Source organism: Scylla paramamosain, chromosome 27 (assembly GCF_035594125.1).
Source record: "Scylla paramamosain isolate STU-SP2022 chromosome 27, ASM3559412v1, whole genome shotgun sequence".
Taxonomy (NCBI): domain Eukaryota; kingdom Metazoa; phylum Arthropoda; class Malacostraca; order Decapoda; family Portunidae; genus Scylla; species Scylla paramamosain.
In genome coordinates, this window is record NC_087177.1 from 11,220,219 (window position 1) to 11,243,308 (window position 23,090).

The 23,090-nt window shown below is 41.2% G+C and overlaps 1 protein-coding gene across 2 annotated transcripts in view; it reads right to left on the reverse strand.

Annotated features, from left to right (window-relative positions):
- Positions 1-306: 306 nt before the first annotated feature.
- Positions 307-23,090, reverse strand: part of LOC135114199 (uncharacterized) — a 62,751-nt gene continuing 39,967 nt past the window's right edge. The window contains exon 2 of one of the 2 annotated variants that reach the window (XM_064029946.1): positions 307-734. In XM_064029946.1, coding sequence (XP_063886016.1) covers positions 529-734 — 206 coding nt within the window. In that variant the 3' untranslated portion in view covers positions 307-528. Of the gene's footprint in view, positions 735-3,743; positions 3,879-23,090 lie in introns of those variants that run through there. The other variant, XM_064029947.1, reaches the window with a different exon arrangement.

Below are 23,090 nucleotides of genomic sequence, written 5' to 3' on the forward strand. Positions count from 1 at the left end.
GCTTTCTTTTTTTCTTTTTCTTTTTTTTCTATCTCTTGGCCAGTCTCCCTAACATACAAGAAAATAAATACTAAGCGTTAGATTTTGTGAGGAAATGTTGCGTTTTCTGTGTGTTTATATACGCGAAGTTCTGCGCACGTAAAGAACCATCCATAAAGACGAACCTTCCATGCCATCACACGACGCTCCACTGGTGAAAAGGGAACGAAAGGAAGGTTATAGAGCTAGGTGAAGAATGATGAGAGAGAGAGAGAGAGAGAGAGAGAGAGAGAGAGAGAGAGAGAGAGAGAGAGAGAGAGAGAGAGAGAGAGAGAGAGAGAGAGAGAGAGAGAGAGAGAGAGAGAGAGAGAGAGAGTAGGTAACTGTAACAAAGAAAAGAATGAAGGAAGAAGGGAATAAAGGAAGGGAGAATTTTTACACACTCCAGCCGTGTTTGTTCTAAAAGATGAAGCCATATCCTGACACCCACCTTCACCACCATCACTTTCATCACCACCACCACCGTCATCACCACCGCCATCACTATCATCACCACCGCCGTAAATCCCAGAGAAAATTAAATGGAATATTCCGCCAGGGCCGAGCAAGTGAATAGTGGGCCGTGAATAGAAGGTGGAGAGGCTGAACGGGCGGCGAGCGAGGGGTCTGGTCCACCTGCCGCGGCGCTACATCACCTGTACACTCACCTGAGACTCGCCAACATCCGCGTGAGGTACAGGGACACCGACACGTACCTGTAGAAAGGGAAAGAGATGTGTTACTGTGAGGTTTGATGCACAAGCACTTAATACCAATGCTCGACTGACACCCTGCCTACAAACACACACACACACACACACACACACACACACACACACACACACACACACACACACACACACACACACACACACAAAGCACACGCATTCACGCATACACGCACACAAGCAAGGCATTTCCGGATCCTTCAGGTCACAAAGGCATGAATACAAATATAATCAATAGTAAGTACAATTCTCCTCTTCCTCCCTCCTCCTCCTCCTCTTCCTCTTCGCCCTTCTCTCCCTCGCGTCCACTGATCGCCAGGCCACCAGCAGGAGCCGACAAGATAAAGGGAACTAAGTAAAGAGGCACATCATCATTAACAGCGGAATTCACAATAAGCGAAGATTATATTCTTACTTTAACAATGGTGTGCCCTTCCAAGCAGGGGAAGCGCGGCTCAATGTGATGCAACGCAACGTAACGGAACGGAAGAGGAGCAGGAAGGAAACACTAGAGGTGAACAGAAAACGAACATACAAATATATATATATATATATATATATATATATATATATATATATATATATATATATATATATATATATGAACAGCCGAATCATAAAAACTGTAAACAAGCGGCAGCGACGTCCACTACCGACAGGAAACCGTGTCTCTAGAGCGTGTCCAAAAGTGCTTAAAAACTTTTTTCTTTTCTCTTTTATTTGTTTTAATCTAATTTTTGTTTACTAAACAACACAAGATATTCTCTCTCTCTCTCTCTCTCTCTCTCTCTCTCTCTCTCTCTCTCTCTCTCTCTCTCTCTCTCTCTCTCTCTCTCTCTCTCTCTCTCAGTAAGTAGCAGGTGTAGTGACAAAAGGCAGGTAATGCATACACTTAAGCTCATATCCACAGCGGGGGTCAGTGAAGAGCTACAGTAAAAAGCCATAACGGGCCGCCCTCGAGGGGGAGTCACGCCCGTCAACTACCTGGCACCTACCTGGCCGCGACACATAACACCCGACACTTGTCTTAAATAACACAGAGATATGGGTGATGAGAGAGAGAGAGAGAGAGAGAGAGAGAGAGAGAGAGAGAGAGAGAGAGAGAGAGAGAGAGAGAGAGAGAGAGAGAGAGAGAGAGAGAGAGAGAGAGAGAGAGAGTTAAAGTAGCACAAGAGCCAATGAAGGAGAAGCAGGAGCATGATAGAATGGGAAGGAAAGTAAGATCTACTGAATTTCAAATATACACGAAACGAAAGAAACAAATCCGCAGAGAAAGAAAGAAAAACAAAAACGGAAAGAAAAAAAGGAAAGAAAAGAAAAATTAAATGAAAGAAGAGAGGAAAAACAAAAAAACAAAGAGGAAAGAAAAGATAGAAAGGAAGGAAGGAAGGAAGGAAGGAAGGAAGGAAGGAAGGAAGGAAGGAAGGAAGGAAGGAAGGAAGGAAGGAAAGAAGGAAGGAAGGACAAAACAACAACAAAACAAGCACAGGTAACATTCCTCTTCCTCCTCCTCTTCCTCTTCCTCTTCCTCCTCCTCCTCCTCCTCCCCTTCGTCCCCCTCTTTTTACGCCTCCAACCAAGCAACCAAATAACCAAGCAAGCACGCTCCTCCCCTCCTCCCCTCTTCCCTTCCCATCCCTCCCATCTCCTCCCCTTCCAATATCACCCCACCTTTACCCTGCGCTCCCCAATGATAATCCCCCCTTTAGGCACCCCCAGAAACGCCTCCTTTTCACCTAGCATACGCCTCCCCCTAACATTTACACTCCCCCTCCCTCCAACATTATAATTCCCCCCTCTCCCCTGACGTCCACAACACGCCCGCTCCTCCCCTTCCAGCTGGCCACACTGCGTTATCTGGGCATCGTCAGCGGGCCGGCGCGGGGTAATTGGCAGGTTAATGATCTGGCCAGGTGATAACGGTAGGTGATACTGGCTAATGAGCTGACCCTGAAGACCCTTGCCGCACCGCACCGCCGCTACCACACCGCCACACCACACCACACCACACCACACCATCACTACCCTGACGCCACAGTACTAGAGTGTCATCACCAGTATTTCTCCATAAGTTACCAATGATAAACTATTGTAACTATATTGCCATACACCGCCACACCACTCCACCGCTAACCTGATGCCACAACACCAGCAGCGTCACCAAGGCTTGTAACGTATGATACGTAGTCATCATCAGTTCTCTGTTCATCACTATTGTTAAAGTATTGCAAATATACTGCCACACACCACTACACTGGTAAGCCGACGGCACAGTACCAGCACCGTCATCACCAAGGCTTGTAAGTTGTTGCAGTCATCATCAATTCTAATCTGTTCATCACCACTGTTACATTACCGCCACACCAAAAAACCTGACGCCATATTAACATCGGCGTCATCACCAACGATCACTCCCAAGTTACAATAGAGTCATCACCTATACTTCTCTACATTCATCACCATTGCTGCATGACTACTGCCACACAACAGCATCACACCTCACCATATCGCCGACGCCACAGTAAAAGCAGCACCATCTACAGGGTTACCGCGTCATCACACTGGTTACCATTTACTCGGAAAAATTCTACTAAAAATAACACGGAAATAGATGCCACAGGAGAAAATGTTAGAGAAAAATGTCACGTATAGTGGGGTATGAATGAATGGCACATGAATGATAAATAAGAGCATGTTATAGTACGGGTTATATTGGATTAAGTTGAGTCAATTAAGGTGTGTTAACTCTTTTACTACTGTGGTCGTCTTTTGGCAACAATCCGAGAGGTATAAAAATGTAGTTTTCATGAGCATATAAAGAGCGCGAGAATAAGAGGTTAATTCTGTATCTTCTACCACACTGGACTACTTAACATACTTCAATATAAAAATATGTCTGAAAAGTTATAAGGGATGATGGGAAAAAATGTCTAGCAGTAGTAGGATATTAAGAGTTTTATTTTGTTTACCTCACTATTTCATGTTTTATACAGGGACTACCACATGTGTCCCTGATGCTTGCTGCAGCTTCCCTTATTTCCTCGTGTTCTTCCTATATTCACCACCAATACGCATCTGTTCATCATCAGGTCAAGGAAGCACGACCACCACCAAATATTAAAGCAGTCATCACTAAAACAGATAAATATATTATATCAGTAAATATAACCCAGTAGTACATAGGAAAAATATGATGATGACCTCCTTGGCACTACCACCACCATCACCACTATCACCACCACCACCACCACCACCACCTGCCGTGCCCCGCCATCACCTGCGATAACATAATCACCGGTAATTATTTACTATCCAATACACCAACTTTAATATCAATGACCCGCTTTCATCCCAAATTCCATGCAATCAAACTGTACCTGCCACACCACCGTTCCACACTTCACCTTCCCCCTCCTCCTCCACCACTGCGGCCATCATCACCATTACAACAATATTTTCACCACTACCATCAGATCAACACTTTACCTTTCCCTCACCACCACTACCACTATCATCACCACTATAAACACTTCAGGTTTCGTATAACACCTTCACCACCATCATTAACACTACGATCAGGGCAATCAGGAAAGATCACCATTATCACTACTGCCACAAAAATCATTACCACTAACATTACTGCTATCCACATCGACAGCGTTAACAATCGTACACATACAAACTATAAAAATCACTGCCACCACCACCATTACAACCAACACTATCATCACCACCATAAAAATTAACAACACATGAAAATTACGAGGAAATTTTCATCTCAACCATCATTACCACCATCACCAAAAACAACAACGCCATCTATCTCATCAGAACAACTGCCTGCACCATAACAAACACCACCACCACCACCACTCCAAAAATCCTCATCACCACACCACGACACAACCACAGCACAGCACAGCACAGCACAGCACAACACCCATAACCACTACATCTTGGAAGCAGGTAACCTCACCTCTCCAATAATCAATGCTTCCCTCTTTGCCCTTCTTCTCTCCCTCGCTCCGTAAACTCTCTCTCCTTCCTTCCTTCCCTACCTGTACGTTCCTACCTGTACCAATAATTACAAGGTACAATAACTATTATCTTTAAGAGTTCTTTGTACTTCGTTCACACCTGGAGATACACACGACTCAATGACCTGTGTGTGTGTATGTATGTGTGTGTGTGTGTGTGTGTGTGTGTGTGTGTGTGTGTGTGTGTGTGTGTGTGTGTGTGTGTGTGTGTGTGTGTGTGTGTGTGACGGTGATGGGTTACTAGCGTGGCTGTCATTATCTGAGTCTGGGTTGCGCTTTGAAGGGGGAAACACATGCACACAGAGCATTACACGCACACACGCACAGACACACACACACAGGGAATGAGAGAGAGAGAGAGAGAGAGAGAGAGAGAGAGAGAGAGAGAGAGAGAGAGAGAGAGAGAGAGAGAGAGAGAGAGAGAGAGAGAGAGAGAGAGAGAGAGAGAGAGAGAGAGAAATACAATACGTAAATAAACAAAAAATAAATAAATAAAAAAACGAATATAACAAGATCCCATTTTCATTCATCACACACACATACACACACACACACACACACAATAATTTTATATCTCTGTTCTTAATTTTGCTCTTTTACTTCCCATTTTTATAATCTAATTCATATTCTGCCTCTGGTTTGGTGTTGGTCTCATTGCTTTTAATGTTTTCTTTCTACCTAAAATGTATATTTTCGGCCGTTGGCTGTCTATGTATTATAAGCACCAATTAATAAACCGCTAATTATTATTATTATTATTATTATTATTATTATTATTATTATTATTATTATTATTATTATTATTATTATTACACACACACACACACACACACACACACACACACACACACACACACACATAAAAACATCAACGTTTAAACGAGATGTTAACAACTGACTACAGAAAAGAGCAAGTTTTTATGATGGCTTTGTGCGACACGTGACTTTCATTTTAGGTGATATTATGTTTGCTCTAGAATATCATGAAACTACAATAATATAGGAAAAATAATAGTGATAATAGTAATGTGTGTGTGTGTGTGTGTGTGTGTGTGTGTGTGTGTGTGTGTGTGTGTGTGTGTGTGTGTGTGTGTGTGTGTGTGTGTGTGTGTGTGTGTGTGTAAAGAAAGAGACTAAACTGCATTAAAAAATTGTACCATAGATCTCATTAGAAAGTCCTCTCATGTATGATATTTGAAGGATATTTTACCGCTTATCTGTTATTTATCAACCATCTGTGTTGGTGCTGAGACCTTCAGACAGAGGGGGCCGAGTCTCCCAAGAGAACAAGCTGAGGGATTGTTACGTAGATGAGGGACAATGATGGGCGGGCCAGGTATCCACCGGCACTCCTTTCCTTTCACCAATTCAGCATGAAGGCGAAGATGGTGTGATGCTTCTTACAGAGAGGCATGAAACCTAAAATAAGGTAATGGTGTAGAGAGGATGACTACATACAACTCAATGCATATGAATAATATATCACAAACTAAAGAACAAGTAAACAAAAAATAAATACAAAGAAAAACTGTAGTATATTAAATGTGTGCATTACATGTCACATGTATTGTCACACAATATAACGTAAAAAAAAATGTACATATACAAAAAATACAAAAACAAAACTATACACAATAGATTCTGTGTTAAGTATCGCGTGAACTTATTGTAGGAATATGTGATAAGAATGATCAAAATATATAAAATGCAAACCATGTGAAATGTCACGTGAACATTTAAAATATAAAATAAGAAATCTATAAATAAAAAATTAATTTTAACACAAGTGTGTGTGTGTGTGTGTGTGTGTGTGTGTGTGTGTGTGTGTGTGTGTGTGTGTGTGTGTGTGTGTGTGTGTGTGTGTGTGTGTGTGTTTTACGTGTTTCTTAAAACAAATTAAATTAAATTAAATTAAAATGTATAAAATAGAAAAAATAAAAAAGTTGTACTTATATCACGAACAAATTAAGGAAATTGAATAGATATAAAATAATGAAAATAAGAAAGTAAGAAAGAAAATTATATATCTAATTCATTCCGCTTGTGTCCAGTATCACAAGAAAAGATAAATAGAATAGAAAATATATGAAAAATATGTAATCAAATTGTTCTGATAAAAAAAAAAATAACATTAACAATGCAATGGATCGTTGTTGTTGTTTGCTGATTATAACGTAAATTAGAAAGTGCATTTCAGTATTTGTTTGATGCATCATAATATTAAGACACCCATTACCTCTCTCACCATACTTTCAAATCCCGCATGAATCAATAACAACAGCAATAACCTATATAGAAAGTGCCCTTGCCTCTGGTGCATATATTCAATCTCGTTTTCTATCTTGCTAGACACTCACCAAGTCTTTCTCACACACTACATTCCTTCCACTCAGTGCATCCACTTTAAGCAACCATTCAGTTTAGCTTTATTCCCACCACTCATAAATAAAACAAAATAAAACAAAGCACATGAAAGATGAAACACGCGAATTGATAACATTAAGCAATTCATAAACACCAAGAAACTACCCCATACTTTTATTCTCTAACTCATTTCATTTTACAACACACTTCTTTTCTATCTTAATTTCTTTTTCATCCCTCCTTCCTTTCTATCCTCTCCCTATAGTGAGCCCTTAAAACATGCCTTTATGAATTAACTACACTATTACCACCACAATCACCATCACCACTTTACTGACCAATGAAGAAGCAGAAATGGTAGTGATGATTATTGTGGTGGTGATAGTAGTAGTAGTAGTAGTAGTAGTAGTAGTAGTAGTAGTAGTAGTAGTAGTAGTAGTAGTAGTAGTAGTAGTAGTAGTAGTAGTAGTAATTATTATCATTACTATAATAATAATGATGATAATAATAATAATAATGATAATAGCACATCAATAACAACAATAACAGTAATTCAAACACCAAACAAAAGCGTTATTACCATCGGAATAGTTTTAGCTTTGCCACAATTTGCTGGACCAAAAAAAAAAAAAAAAAAGTTAAACAAATTAATTTACATGCAACATAAATTTACTTAAAAAAAAGATAATATAAAACCTCTAATTACATGCACTATTAAAAATAACGCAAATATTTAAAATTACACGGTCGCCGTCACACTTCCCTTGACAGAGAGAGAGAGAGAGAGAGAGAGAGAGAGAGAGAGAGAGAGAGAGAGAGAGAGAGAGAGAGAGAGAGAGAGAGAGAGAGAGAGAGAGAGAGAGAGAGAGAGAGAGAGATACAGGTGGACTGATAAAAAGATATACACAAAAAAAGAGAGCACGCACACACACACAGACAAACTCACAGTCATGAAAAGGAAATGCTTAAAAAACAAAGTAACTATGAAACTCCTCTCTCTCTCTCTCTCTCTCTCTCTCTCTCTCTCTCTCTCTCTCTCTCTCTCTCTCTCTCTCTCTCTCTCTCTCTCTCTCTCTCTCCAAAGACAACATTCACACACCGGTACCTTTTAATCATCTCACCTGGACTAAGCCTAACATATTTCTCCTAAACACGTTATTCCTTCATTATAACAAACTTTATGTTCCCTCACTCGCATGAATACTGACCCTCGTACTGTTCTCTTCCTTCTCTTTCTCTCTTTCTATATAGGTCACGAGCTGGTGTTCCTCATCGCTTGGGACTCTCATTAGAACTGTTTTTAAAGGCTACAAATTAGTTAGATTCTCAGGAATTCTTTTATTTTTTTTTTATTAACAGTGTAGAATGACAGTGTAGAATCCTTGATATGCAAAAATTCATAGGACTAAAAGAAATGTATGAAACGTTGACAAGCATCTGCACGAAAGAAAGGTATGAAAATAAATAAAGTTTGCAATTTGTACCCAGCATGATGTATGGAGGTTGCTGTAAAACGAGAAGAAATGTCCCTGAGTGGTTGGCGATTAAGGAAAGATGTACCAAATAGCAATGAAAGGGTAAAACTATCACTACAGTCGTGTAAACACCCCTGACATCCTCTTATGACCTGCACTACAGCCTCTTAACTTTGTGATTGCCAGTTTTATTAGTGTTACCCAAGTCAACTTAGATAATTCTAAAAAAAATACATCTGGAAGTAACATTTTGAAGGTTTCAGGGTGACATTTGCATCACAACGTTTCATGAAGATTAAGGAGACCCCCACACTGAGCAGTAAAAGGTTTAAACCAGTCAAGATAAAACGCCCAAAAGCGGCATTATTTCATACAGGGAGTGCCACATGTACTCTTAATGGTTTCTTGCAGCTTGTCTAATTTTCTAATGTTTTTATGTCCTTATGTACTGCTTGGGATAATATATAACAGACTAACACAGCCACGTATCTCACACCCCTCTAACAATATTATCAAATGTTTAGTTAAATTCACATTGCTAGAAACTCTTGACTTAATGGGTGAATTTACTATTACTTGTATTCCGCAAGAGAGAGAGAGAGAGAGAGAGAGAGAGAGAGAGAGAGAGAGAGAGAGAGAGAGAGAGAGAGAGAGAGAGAGAGAGAGAGAGAGAGAGAGAGAGAGAAATTGTGTGTTTGTCCGTCGTGTTGTTACGTGTTTCATGTTATATGCTATTATCCTCAGTTGAATAATTGCATCTCTCTCTCTCTCTCTCTCTCTCTCTCTCTCTCTCTCTCTCTCTCTCTCTCTCTCTCTCTCTCTCTCTCTCTCTCTCTCTCTCTCTCTCTCTGTGTGTGTGTGTGTGTGTGTGTGTGTGTGTGTGTGTGTGTGTGTGTGTGTGTGTGTGTGTGTGTGTGTGTGTGTGTGACAAAAAATAATTATACCCTTTCTATTGTAGTGTTTAATTTTTCTTTCCTTCCTCTCTTCTCTCTCTCTCTCTCTCTCTCTCTCTCTCTCTCTCTCTCTCTCTCTCTCTCTCTCTCTCTCTCTCTCTCTCTCTCTCTCTCATTAACATAAGAGTGGATCACAAAAAAAATTGCCTTTCATGACAGAAAATTTGAGCCACCTTGCCGTGCCTCTTTGTTATTCACTCTTGACTCTCGCTTCATCCTCACCGCTTGTTTGCAGTTCAGTTCTCCTCCAGCACAGCACGAGCGTATAAGTAACTAACCTGCGTGCGTGTTGTTCTTCTGTTCTCGTTTGCTGTTCATAAAATTGCTTCTCTCCCGCGACGCACGTTAAATGAAGGAACTTTTATCAACTTTCGTTCAGATCTTTATGTTTATCTTTCAATGTTCGTAGCTTTATTTTTTTCTTTTTTTTTTTTTCTTCCTGTACAATACTTGGTTTCTTTTCTGTTGTTGTTCACTCTTCGCAGTTATTTATTCAAGTCACCTCTCTCTCTCTCTCTCTCTCTCTCTCTCTCTCTCTCTCTCTCTCTCTCTCTCTCTCTCTCTCTCTCTCTCTCTCTCTCTCTCTCTCTCTCTCTCTCTGGTTCATAATAACTGATATTCTTTGTACATTTTGTTCAATATCTGATTTCTTTCTTCTTTTAATTTTTATATTATTTATTTATTTATTCATGCATTCATTCATTTTTTGCTATTTATAATCATGTTCACTTCTTTTTTTTACACATTATTTACTTTCATACTTTTTTTCACGGTTCACAATAGATTTTTTTTTTCGAGTATTCTCATTTCAATACTCAAGTCATCGTCATTCGCAGGTGAAAAATAAACATTCTACTTTGTACCGCGTCAGTGTTAAGGCAAAGTACAGGGAGACAAACACCTCAAATCCAGGGTGCTCTCTCCCCTCCAATGCCTTTTTAATAATTTGTCCGTGCTCTGTTCAGAATTCACGAAGACGGAAAGTAAATAAAAGAAAATGGAGAAGAAAGGACAAAAATAAAAATGAAAGCCAAAAGAATAGGGAAGATGACAAAAAATAAATAAAATAAAAGGCAAAAATAAAGGAAACAGGAAAGAGAAGGCGAAAAGACAGTAAATAAAAAAATAAAAGAACATGAAAAACAACTAAAGACAATACAACACTACGCACAAACAACTTAAAAAAAGCAACAACAAAAAATCGCAACACTTTTATATAAAATCACAAAACACGAAAGAAATTAAGAAAATCGCTTTACTTAACACAGAGCAATGCTTTTAAAAATATAACTCACTCTCACTCTCTCTCTCTCTCTCTCTCTCTCTCTCTCTCTCTCTCTCTCTCTCTCTCTCGCAGCTTGTCAACTGAAATCTCTAAACAGTGAAACATTTTGGAATCATCTCCCAAATAATTTTACTCCAGCAATTTTATTTTGTCCAAGGTCGGGACGGACGAGAATAGGACGTAACACATTTCTTTTTTCTCCTTTTATCATTTGGTGACCCGCAAAGACACGAGGGCAACGACAGGAAGAGGGAGGGAGGGAGGAAGGGAGGAAGTAAGAGAAGGGAGGGAGGGAGGAAAGCGAGGTGAGGCGAGGGGAAGGGAGAAAGAAAGGAAGAAGGAAAGAGAAAGGAAGGTTCAGATGATAAAGAGGAAGGAGAGACGGGAAGAGGAATCAGGAGATAAGAGGAGACGAAGGTGTGACGGAAGAGGAAGGAGTGAGAGGAAAAGAAAGGAGGAAAGATGGGTGAGAAAAAATAAGAGGAGGAGGAGAGGAGGAGGAGGAGGAGGAGGAGGAGGAGGAGGAGGAGGAGGAGGAGGAGGAGGAGGAGGAGGAGGAGGAGGAGGAGGAGGAGGAGGAGGAGGAGGAGGAGAAAGGAACTGTGGAAACAAAAGGAAGAGAAGCAGGAGAACAGAAGACGAAGAAAATGGCAGGAGGAGGAGGAGGAGGAGGAGGAGGAAGAGGAGGAGGAGGAGGAGGAGGAGGAGGAGGAGGAGGAGGAGGAGGAGGAGGAGGAGGAGGAGGAGGAGGAGGAGGAAGGGAATTCCAAAAAACAAGAAGAAGAAGAAGAAGAAGAAGAAGAAGAAGAAGAAGAAGAAGAAGAAGAAGAAGAAGAAGAAGAAGAAGAAGAAGAAGAAGAAGAAGAAGAAGAAGAAGAAGAAGAAGAAGAAGAAGAAGAAGAAGAAGAAGAAGAAGAAGAAGAAGAAGAAGAAGAAGAAGAAGAAGAAGAAGAAGAAGAAGAAGAAGAAGAAGAAGAAGAAGAAGAAGAAGAAGAAGAAGAAGAAGAAGAAGAAGAAGAAGAAGAAGAAGAAGAAGAAGAAGAAGAAGAAGAAGAAGAAGAAGAAGAAGAAGAAGAAGAAGAAGAAGAAGAAGAAGAAGAAGAAATAAAGGACGAAAAAAGAAAAAAACAAAAAGGACGAGAGCACTACAGAACCAGAAAAAAAAATTACGGAAGACTAAAATAAACGAGAACAGGAATAGAAGAGAGAGAGAGAGAGAGAGAGAGAGAGAGAGAGAGAGAGAGAGAGAGAGAGAGAGAGAGAGAGAGAGAGAGAGAGAGAGAGAGAGAGAGAGAGAGAGAGAGAGAGAGAGAGAGAGAGAGAGAGAGAGAGAGAGAGAGAGAGAGAGAGAGAGAGAGAGGAAACCAGTACGGGAAAGGGATGTACGTGGAGGACCAAGACTCGAGGTGTATGGAGAGGGCGAGCTCGGACGACTGCCAAGAAATGGGGGGAAGGGGAACGAGGGAGTCGTGGGCTGCTTTCGGTAGATACCATAGGAACACTAGGGGCAGAGTCCCTCAGGAATGGGGAGGCTTCAAGAATGGGATGTTTCATGAATGGGGATTTCAGGGATGAGGAATGTAAGGAATGGGGAGGCTTCAGGATTGGGGAGGTTTCAGGAATGGGGGAATTCAGGAATGGGGGAATTTCAGGAATGAGCGATTTCAGAAATTAGAAACTTCAAGAATGGGAAAAATCAGGAAGAGGTAACTTCAAGAATGGGTGATTTTAGGAATGGGAACTTCAGGAAAGAGGAGTTTTATGAATGCTTTTTTTTTTTTTAAATGAGGAATTTCAGGAATGGGGAACTTCAAGAATGGAATAAGGTCATAAAAATCACGAGCTCCACTTTTTATTGAGAGAGAGAGAGAGAGAGAGAGAGAGAGAGAGAGAGAGAGAGAGAGAGAGAGAGAGAGAGAGAGAGAGAGAGAGAGAGAGAGAGAGAGAGAGAGAGAGAGAGAGAGAGAGAGAGCATAAGCGAGGATGAAGGTTTTTAAAAATGATGATAAAATAAATTACTTGCCAGTTACCTTCAGGGAAGAAAAAAAGGAATATGAGAGAAAAGTCAGGAATTGGTAGGGGGGAGCAAGTCTGTGAAGAAGAAGAAGAAGAAGAAGAAGAAGAAGAAGAAGAAGAAGAAGAAGAAGAAGAAGAAGAAGAAGAAGAAGAAGAAGAAGAAGAAGAAGAAGAAGAAGAAGAAGAAGAAGAAGAAGAAGAAGAAGAAGAAGAAGAAGAAGAAGAAGAAGAAGAAGAAGAAGAAGAAGAAGAAGAAGAAGAAGAAGAAGAAGAAGAAGAAGAAGAAGAAGAAGAAGAAGAAGAAGAAGAAGAAGAAGAAGAAGAAGAAGAAGAAGAAGAAGAAGAAGAAGAAGAAGAAGAAGAACAAGAACAACAACAACAACAACAATTATGAAACTAAATAGAAGAAGAAGAAATAAAAAGATGAACAACAACAACAACAACAACAACAACAACAACAACAACAACAACAGCAACAATTATGAAACTAAATAGAAGAGAAGAAATAAAAAGATGCACAACAACAACAACAACAACAACAACAACAACAACAACAACAGTATGAAAAGAAGTCAACCACAACATCTATTACAAATGCAATTAAAGCAGCAATAAAGAAGGAAAAGGCAGAGGAGGAGGAGGAGGAGGAGGAGGAGGAGGAGGAGGAGGAGGAGGAGGAGGAGGAGGTGGGCGGTGCTAGGAAGGCGGAACCACGAGGTCAGGGTTCAAAGGTCAAATTTAAGTCACCGCTGGAAGTTAATTACCGACTCGCGAAAGAAAAAGAAAAGTTTCTCATAAAAAATAATAATATTTTCGCTAAACTGGCCGTCACCACAAACGTATTTTCCTTTACGTGTGTATTTTTTAATCCTCTCTCTCTCTCTCTCTCTCTCTCTCTCTCTCTCTCTCTCTCTCTCTCTCTCTCTCTCTCTCTCTCTCTCTCTCTCTCTCTCTCTCTCTCTCTCTCTCTCGGGGGAAAAGAAGGAACCATGAAAAAGACAAGCGATTGTTAGAAAGGAAAAAAAAATAGCAAGGACGAGTAAAATCCTGCGCCTTTCCCGTGACGCCCCTCGCTAATCCGGCCCCGGCTCCCGCGCGGCGCCTCTTGAGCACACCAGACGAGGCAAGCGGGGTGGAGCGGCACGGGGCGAATCAAAAGTACAGGGCCGAATGGGAAAGGATAATGAAAGCAGCGTTGGGTAAGAAAGGGTGATGGGACTGCGTGGTGTGAGGGAGGGTACAGGAAAGAGTGAGGAAGGGAGGAGGGGGAGGAAGGGTTAAGGAAGGGAAGGAAAGGGAAAGAGAGAGATGGAAAGGGTTAAAGGAAAAGAAGGGAAGGTAAGGGAAGATAAAAGAAAAAGGGCTGGAAAAGAAATGGAAAGAAAAAGAAAAGGGAGGAAAGGAAAGGAAAGGAAAGGAAAGGAAAGGAAAGGAAAGGAAAGGAAACTACAGAGAAGGGATGGAAAAGAAAGAACAGGGAAAGGAAGGGAAGGGAAGGGAAGGGAAGGGAAGGGAAGGGAAGGGAAGGGAAGGAAAGAAAAGAAGGGATGGAAAGGAAAGAAGGTGAAAAGAAAAGAAAAAAAAAGAAAGGGAAGGAAGGGAAAGAAAGTGAACCAGAGCAAGAAAGGAGGAAACAGGAAGGAACAGAAAAAAATCATAACAAGAAAGGAAAGGCAAAGAAAGGAGAGGAAACGAAGGCAGCAAAAGGTAAGGTTAGGCGAGGCAAGGAAAGCGAAAAGAAGCGAGGAAGGGAAGGGAAGCAAAAAAGAAGAAACAAGAGCTAGCGACAAAGCGAAAGACGGGATATTGAAACGACGCGATGTCTTAGAGGGGGTAAAAGGAACGACAGAGTAATCGAAGAATAAACCCAATAGAACACAAAACACAAATCGGGAGAGAGGCGAGGAAGGAAGGGGGAACGGGGACAGCAGAGACAGGGACGGTGGTGGTGGTGGTGGTGGTGGTGTCTACTATATATTCCTGTGAGATGCCATGAAGGTGAATTTTCCGTCAGTTTTAATGCGAGGCAAACGTGAATATTTCGGTGCACGTAAAGGGAAAGAGAGGAAGAAGGAAAATGGGGAATCGTTAAGTGTGTGTGTGTGTGTGTGTGTGTGTGTTATGTGGCCTTTACTTGTGGTAGGTCTTCTTCCTTTTCCTTTTTCTTTTCTTTCTATCTTTCTTTCTTTCTACGTATATGTATATGTAATTTTCGATACGATCTCAAACAACACACCAGTAACTCTACCAATCACTGAGGAAGGGGAGGAAAGAAGGAAGGTAGGAAGGAAAGAAGATGTGAAGAATGGATGGAAAGAAGGAAGGAAAGACATAAAACCATGCCTGTACTTTTAAAGAGGCGAGACAAGAAGCAAGACAAGATAGGGCAAGACGAGACAAGACGAGGCGGGACTGGACGAGTGACTTTAGAGGAGTTTAATTAATTCAGTGACGATCTCCCAAACACACAGCTGGTGGTCTCGCTCGTGCACGCAACACACTCACTCCACTTACCCGAACACCACGCAAGTTTGGCGCCAGGGAATCTTTTTTTTTTTTTACTAATCTCTGATCAATTAATTGCCAATTATTTTACTCGTATCTATCAAACAATCAATCAATTTCTCTATTTATCTATATATTTATCTAACATCCATAAATGTGTTTGATAAAGTAAAAGCTCCCTAGCGACTCGGCACTAACTATCTGATAACTGAGTCTATTTTAGTCATCTACCACCATGTCTGTTATAACCTGTGATGTCTCTGCGCCTTTCAGGCAAATATTTAATGGGTATAACAATTACTAAGGGTTACAATATATTCGTGTGTGTGTGTGTGTGTGTGTGTGTGTGTGTGTGTGTGTGTGTGTGTGTGTGTGTGTGTGTGTGTGTGTGTGTGTGTGTGTGTGTGTGTGTGCGAGCGCGCGACTGGGTGTCTTGAACAATGCATGTGTAAAATACATTTCCTTTCTGTAAACCGTGTTATTGCAAAGTTAATTAGTCACATCGACCTCTAGATGTGAGCGTGATAATAGCCTTACCCCAGCCGGCACACTCAAGCAGGCTTTGATAGAGCCGTCTCTAAGCGGCTCTGGGCCCCGAGCTAAGCCAGCAGTCCCAGTGTGAGCCGCGCCGCGCAATATACGCCATTATGCTCAAAATATTTAAAACTTTGCGTCCCCTGATTGATGGAAGGCGGAGGAGACACAGCTTGCGCCCAGGAAAAAAATATCGCCATGAATTCCTTGTTTTTATTAGTGACATTGGCCTTGTCCTCATCCATCCCCTCCCTGTTCTATTCCTCCCCACCCCTGTCCTATCTCTCCCCACCCCTGTCCTATCCCTGCCCCATCCCTGCCTCCTGCGCCATGCCTCCCGTACCTGCAGGCGGTCACAGGGGGAAGGGAATCAAGAGGCAGGGCGCGGGTGAGGGTGAGGGTAAGGGCGAGGGCGGCGCGAGGCTGGCTGGTGCTGACAGATAAGCTTTAAGACTCGCATCAAATTGGCCGAGACGTGATTGCACCTTCCTAATTTCCCTTCCGCCTTCCCTCCTTTCCTTCTCGTATTTGCCAAAGGACGGGAACATCCTCACAGGCATTAATATTTACCGGGAGATTGACAGCCAGCCACTCACCCGCCTCTTCTCAGGACACAGCCAGCAGATATCTCACGACGCGGACCACTTGCCCCCTTCCAGTTTATACGAGGGCGAGGCGAGACGAGGTGAGGTGAGGACGAGAGGAAACGGAAGGGTGTTGGGAAGGCAAGAGTTAGGATGAAGGGTCAAGAAGTACGGGGGTATATGGAGGAGGAGGACGGTAAGGGAGGGGCGGAAGGGGTAGGAAATGACGGATAAAGGAGGGGAATGGGACAGGGAAGGGGAAGGGATAAAAAGGGAAGTGAAGGGATGAATGAGGAGGGGACGGAAGACAGAGGACTGTGATGAAGCTGGGAAGGGGAAGAACTAGGGAGGGAAAAGAAAGGGAGAAAAGACCAAAGAGAAAAGCAGGCAATTGCAGAAACAGGTTGGAAAGGATAGATGGATAAATTTTAAAATATACTAAAATAAAAAGACAGAAGAATACTGAGAACTGTCAGGGGAAGGAGATAAAAGGAGGGAGGGAGAGAGGCGGGGCGAGATGAAGTGTGCGATGTGAGGGTCGTGAGGGGAAGAGAGACGGAGAGGAGAGAGGAAGGACTGAGAGATGGCTGAGGGAGGGCTGCGGGAGGCTGTGAGGTGCAGCAGCACTCAAGGGACGCACTTCCTGGATATTTCAACACCTGAAGACACTTCGTGCAATACATACTCATACATTCATACATACAAACATACTACATATATATATATATATATATATATATATATATATATATATATATATATATATATATATATATATATATATATATATATATATATAAGCAGACATACATATAAACAGACAGACAAGCAGGCAAGCAGACAGATGACAATACATACAAATCACAATCGAATCAGTTTACTTGTGTCATTGCAGGGGAAAGAAAGCCTTGAAACCATTAAAGAGACCCCCTCACATTGACTCTTGACTAAGTGCTTGGTTCTTACATCAGGACATCAGGCGAGTGATCAGCCACTGATATGCGTGTATGATTGGCCATGAGTAAAAAATGGATTAAAAAAATACTGCTCGAGTCGTTCCCAAAGAAAACAGAAGCGGGGAAAACCAAGAGAGGAAGCAATTTCGCATACAGTATTACGTAAAAAACACAACATTCTACTGCACTTCCATTCCCTTCAATCCGTCTTTCTGAAGCGGGCGGGCTAAGCGGTGTACAGACGTGCTTCCCGTCCTCCCCCCTGCCCCAATGCTCCCCGCACCCAACTTCATGATCCCGCCCGCGACCCCCAGAAAATTGGAGCACCGAGAGACCGCCGCGGCCCGGGAGCTGCTCTCTGCTGCCTCTCTTTAAATCCCAGTTAATTAAGTGAATTGAGAAAAGAGGACAGCGGACGAGAGGAGAAAGATGACAGAAAGAAGGAAAGAAAGATTCAAGGTAAAAACTGAGAAAAAAAAGTAATTAAAAAATATATCAGCCTGCTGAATGAAAAAAAAAAAAAAGATAGAAGGGCAGACTCGCTAATTGCAATAAACTGCTATGAATCTAACTATAAAAAGATGAATGGAAGGATGTATAAGCAAAGACAAAAAGGAAATTCGTACCCGTGACCAGTGAAATAAACATGCACACATACCACCACATACATGCATGCATACATATACACATACAGACATACATTTCTCGAATAATAATTACCGCATCCTGAGCAGAAGATGAGAAGAGAGAATATGAATAGTTGATACAAACAACATAAAATGTCCCTTTCCTTTACCGTATTAATATTTTGAAGCATCAAAGGACGCACGTGCAAATCCTCACACACACACACACACACCACACACACACACACACACACACACATACACACACACACACACACACTGCAATAACACACCCTAAGAACACATCCCTCTCCTCACCATCACACACACACACACACACACACACACAAACACAGACACGGACACAGACAGACACACGAAGGACACAACTCATTAGGCCTCATAATAATCCTCGCACCTGTAATTTCACCTGGTGCGCTGTCCCTCGGCTCAAAGTGCATGGCGAGGACGACCCGTAGGGATGAAAAAGAGAAATAATAAGACAATGACCTGCGAGTATAAAAGGAAGACACAGGTGAGGAAAATAGAGGTAAATGCCGCGATTACCTGTGTGTGTGTGTGTGTGTGTGTGTGTGTGTGTGTGTGTGTGTGTGTGTGTGTGTGTGTGTGTGTGTGTGTGTGTGTGTGTGTGTGTGTGTGTGTGACTCTAGAGGACCACGTGACTTTATTTAGCGAGCGTCTTGTCCCAGAATGAAGACTGCAGTGGCTTGTTAGTGCGGCTTATGTTAGATTTGGTTAAGTTGGGTTGGGATGAATTGGGTTAGGTTGGGTTGAGTTGGGTTAGGTTAGGTTAGGTTAGGTTAGGTTAGGTTAGGTTAGGTTAGGTTAGGTTAGGTTAGTTAGGTTAGGTTAGGTTAGGTTAGGTTAGGTTAGGTTAGGATGGATTGGGTTGAGTTGAGTTGAGTTGAGTTGAGTTGAGTTGAGTTGAGTTGAGTTGAGTTGAGTTGAGTTGAGTTGAGTTGAGTTGAGTTGAGTTGGGTTGAGTTGAGGTGGGTTGGGTTGGGTTGGGTTAGGTTAGATTTTATTCTGTTAGGAAGGATTAGGTTGGGTTGGGTTAAGTTAAATTAGGTTGGGTTAGGTTTGGTTAGGTTAAGTTAAGCGGTGGATCGTTAATGCAGGTTGATCCGTGACAATCACAGCGCGTGTCTCCAAGTCGCTGCTGTATTACCGCCAGATTAACTCCGCGATAAATACCTTCCCTGAAGCTACCGGGACTTTCTGAGGTGACGTGCGGAAGAAAAGGAAGAGCAACTACAAAGATGTAAGAAAGAAGGGAAGTTATAAAGATATGAAAAATAAACAGGAGGTACAAAGAGATCAGAAAGAAGGGAAGTGACAAAAATGTGAAAGAGAGGGAAAGCTACAAGGATACGAAAAATAAAGGGAACAACGAAGGTCTGAAAAAGAAGAGCTATAAATGCATGAAAAAAAAAAGAACTATAAAGATGAGAAAGACGAAAAACTACAAAGATATGAAAAAAAAGGAAGAGCTATAAAAAAAATGTGAGAAAGAGGAACTGCAAAAATATGAAAAAAAAATATCATTTCAAAGATGGTAGTGAAGAAAGACCAACTAAAGAAAAAAACATGAAAAACAGAAGAATATTTAGAATAGAGCACATGAAAAGACCAACTATTGAAAGAAATTATGATAAAATTGGAGGACACTTGCAAGAAATCATAAGAATAATTGTAACATACACTTAACACAAGTGAAAAAAATCAGTAAAGCGATGAAAATGAGTGTGGAGAAAGAAGGACAAGAGGTGAGGAGAAAGAAGGGAGACAGTGGGAGAGTGTTGAGGTGAGGTTGGAATTGTTAAGGTAATGAAAAGGTGCCAGACGTGCCTTTCTGTTTACCGGGACATAAACCCGACACGGCTGTCACGAGCGTGCGGCGAAGGGTACGGGCCACACACACACACACACACACACACACACACACACACACACACACACATGCACCCATTAAGCCAAGATTTCAATAAAGTTCTCCAGCCTATAATACTGGTAACATGAGGACTGCGCCAGCCATAAAAAAAAAAAAAAAAAAAAAAGGAGGCAAGGTCAGAAAGCCTTCACTACTGATAGCACCAGCACCACCACCACCACCACTTCCACCACCACCACCACCAAGATCAGGCCTCTACTTATCCACTCATTCATTCACTCACTCACTCACTCACTCAGCCGCTCACCCACGTAAGCAATAATTGACCAAAATGATGATGATGATAAGGAGGAGGAGGAGGAGGAGGAGGAGGAGAAGGAGGAGGAGGAGGAGGAGGAGGAAAAGAAGGAGGAGGAGGAGGAGGAGGAGGAGGAGGAGGAGGAGGAGGAGGAGGAGGAGAAGGAAAAGAAGAAGGAGGAGGAGGATACTGAAGACGACAATATTTACTGAAGATGACAATATTTAAAATAATAGTGAGAAGAAGAAGAAGAAGAAGAAGAAGAAGAAGAAGAAGAAGAAGAAGAAGAAGAAGAAGAAGAAGAAGAAGAAGAAGAAGAAGAAGAAGAAGAAGAAGAAGAAGAAGAAGAAGAAGAAGAAGAAGAAGAAGAAGAAGAAGAAGAAGAAGAAGAAGAAGAAGAAGAAGAAGAAGAAGAAGAAGAAGAAGAAGAAGAAGAAGAAGAAGAAGAAGAAGAAGAAGAAGAAAAAGAAGAAGAAGAAGAAGAAGAAGAAGAAGAAGAAAAAGAAAAAGAAAAAGAAGAAGAAGAAGAAGAAGAAGAAGAAGAAGAAGAACGAAAACAAGAACAAGAAAAAGAGAACCAACGAGAGCAAGAACAAGAAAACAACAACAACAACAACAACAACAACAACAACAACAACAACAACAACAACAACAACAACAACGAGGAGGGAGGAGGAGGAAGAAGAAAAGGTGATGGAGGACACGTCTCCCTAAAGAGTACACAACAAACACTGGATAACAAAACAGTGTGACAGAATGATGAGAAAATTATATTAAAAAAGGATGCCTGACTAGGTTCGGGTGCTGGGACAATGAGGAGCGTAGAGGAGGGCGGGGTAGGGGAGAAGAGCCAGGAGGAGGAGTGAAAGGCGGGGAGAGGAGGATGAGGAGGATGAAGTATATAGCAAGGAGTATGAGATAACGAAAAAGTGGAAGAAAATGGGAGAGAGAGAAAGAGAGAGAGAAAAAAAAAAAGACAAGTGACATAAAGGAGAGGACAAAGGTAAGATTGAAGCAACAAAAGATAGGTAAGTGGAACAAGACAAGGACAAGAAATGAAGGAGGTAAGAGATAAGGAAGGATGGATAGATGAACTCAACGGAAAGAGTAAAAGGAGGGAGAAAGAAAATGAAAGAGTGGACGAAAGGAAGATAGGTAGAAGAATAGGAGGGAAATAGAGACTGATGAGGTTATTGGACAATGAAAAGAGGGATGAAAGGATGCAGGCAGTGGAGAAAGAGAGAGAGAGAGAGAGAGAGAGAGAGAGAGAGAGAGATAATAATAATAATAATAATAATAATAACTTTATTTCCACTTGAACAGTGGTTATTCATTTTACAGAGTGTGAGGAACGATTGGGTATAGTAGTATTTTATACTCTAACCTAGAACCATATGGTTGGTTGTGTCTACATATTAAAACTATTCATATAGGAAAAGTAAATTGAAGTCATAATATAAAATGGAATAAATGTAGAAACTAAAAACATAGTAATATTAAAAACACTATTTTAAAAGATATCGAGTGAGTCTACTTTTAAAACTGGACACAGAGACAGCGCTAGTAACATCAGAAGGCAGACTGTTCCACATTTTTGGGCCTGTCACATCCAAACTTCTGGCACGCGTATCTGTTCGAGTCTTTGGTATAAATAAGCAACTCTGCTGTCGTGTTGAACTATCTGTTGTTTCATGAACAGTTAAAAATTTCTTATACCAATCTGGATGAAAACCATTTAGTATCTTAAAAACTGTGGTACACATCTCCAGTTTATACTTTTCGATAATTTTTAGCCACCCAAGTTTTTGTATTATTGGTGAAGCATGATCGAATTTTCTTGCACCTCCCATAGCGAGTTTTGCGGCAAAATTTTGTAGTTTTTGAGTCTTATTTATTACTGTTAAGTTTGTGGTGCCCCATATTCTGATGCAATAGTTAATCAAACTGAGTATAATTGTCTGCACAACAAGTATTCTGGAGGGTTTGTCAAGACTCTTACTTATACGGCTTAAAAACATTAATAAACCGACTACTTTTTTACTCATTTCATCAGTGTGTTTATCAAAGAGCATAAAACGGTCCATGTACACACCTAGATTTTTAACATAATTACTTGGGATGATGGTGTCCCCATCTATTTGTATCACAATATTAGGAGGAACCTGTGCCAGAAGTTGTCTGTTTCCAATGAGGATACATTGGGTTTTACCTGTATTCAACATTAAACCATTAGTGAGAAAATAATTCTTTATACACTTTATGGTTGCTTCAGTGTCCCTGATTAGACGAGGTAGTTCATTAGTGTAGCTGGAGTGCAGAAACTGTGTGTCGTCGGCGTATTGTACCACGAGACAATTTTTAACCTTTACAATCAAGTCGTTGACAAAGATGTTGAATAGAATTGGGCCCAAAACTGACCCTTGTGGAACTCCAAAATGTATACTTTTTTCTTTGATGTTGAATTCTTTACACGTACTGACTGAGTTCTATTTTTCAGGTAGCTGCTAAACCACAAGGGATCAATTTTGAGCTGAACACATTTTTGTATCAGAATGTTATGATTAACACTGTCGAATGCTTTAGACAGATCACATAGAGTAAGTAAAGATATTTTTTTCTGGTCCATATTTTTATATATTTTATCAGTAATCACTGTCAATGAGAGAGAGAGAGAGAGAGAGAGAGAGAGAGAGAGAGAGAGAGAGAGAGAGAGAATTTATCGGACAACTTAAGAACAGAAAATGGAAGAAAGGGAAGGAGGTGAGAAAGTGACGACAAAAAAGACAAGTACGGCCATCA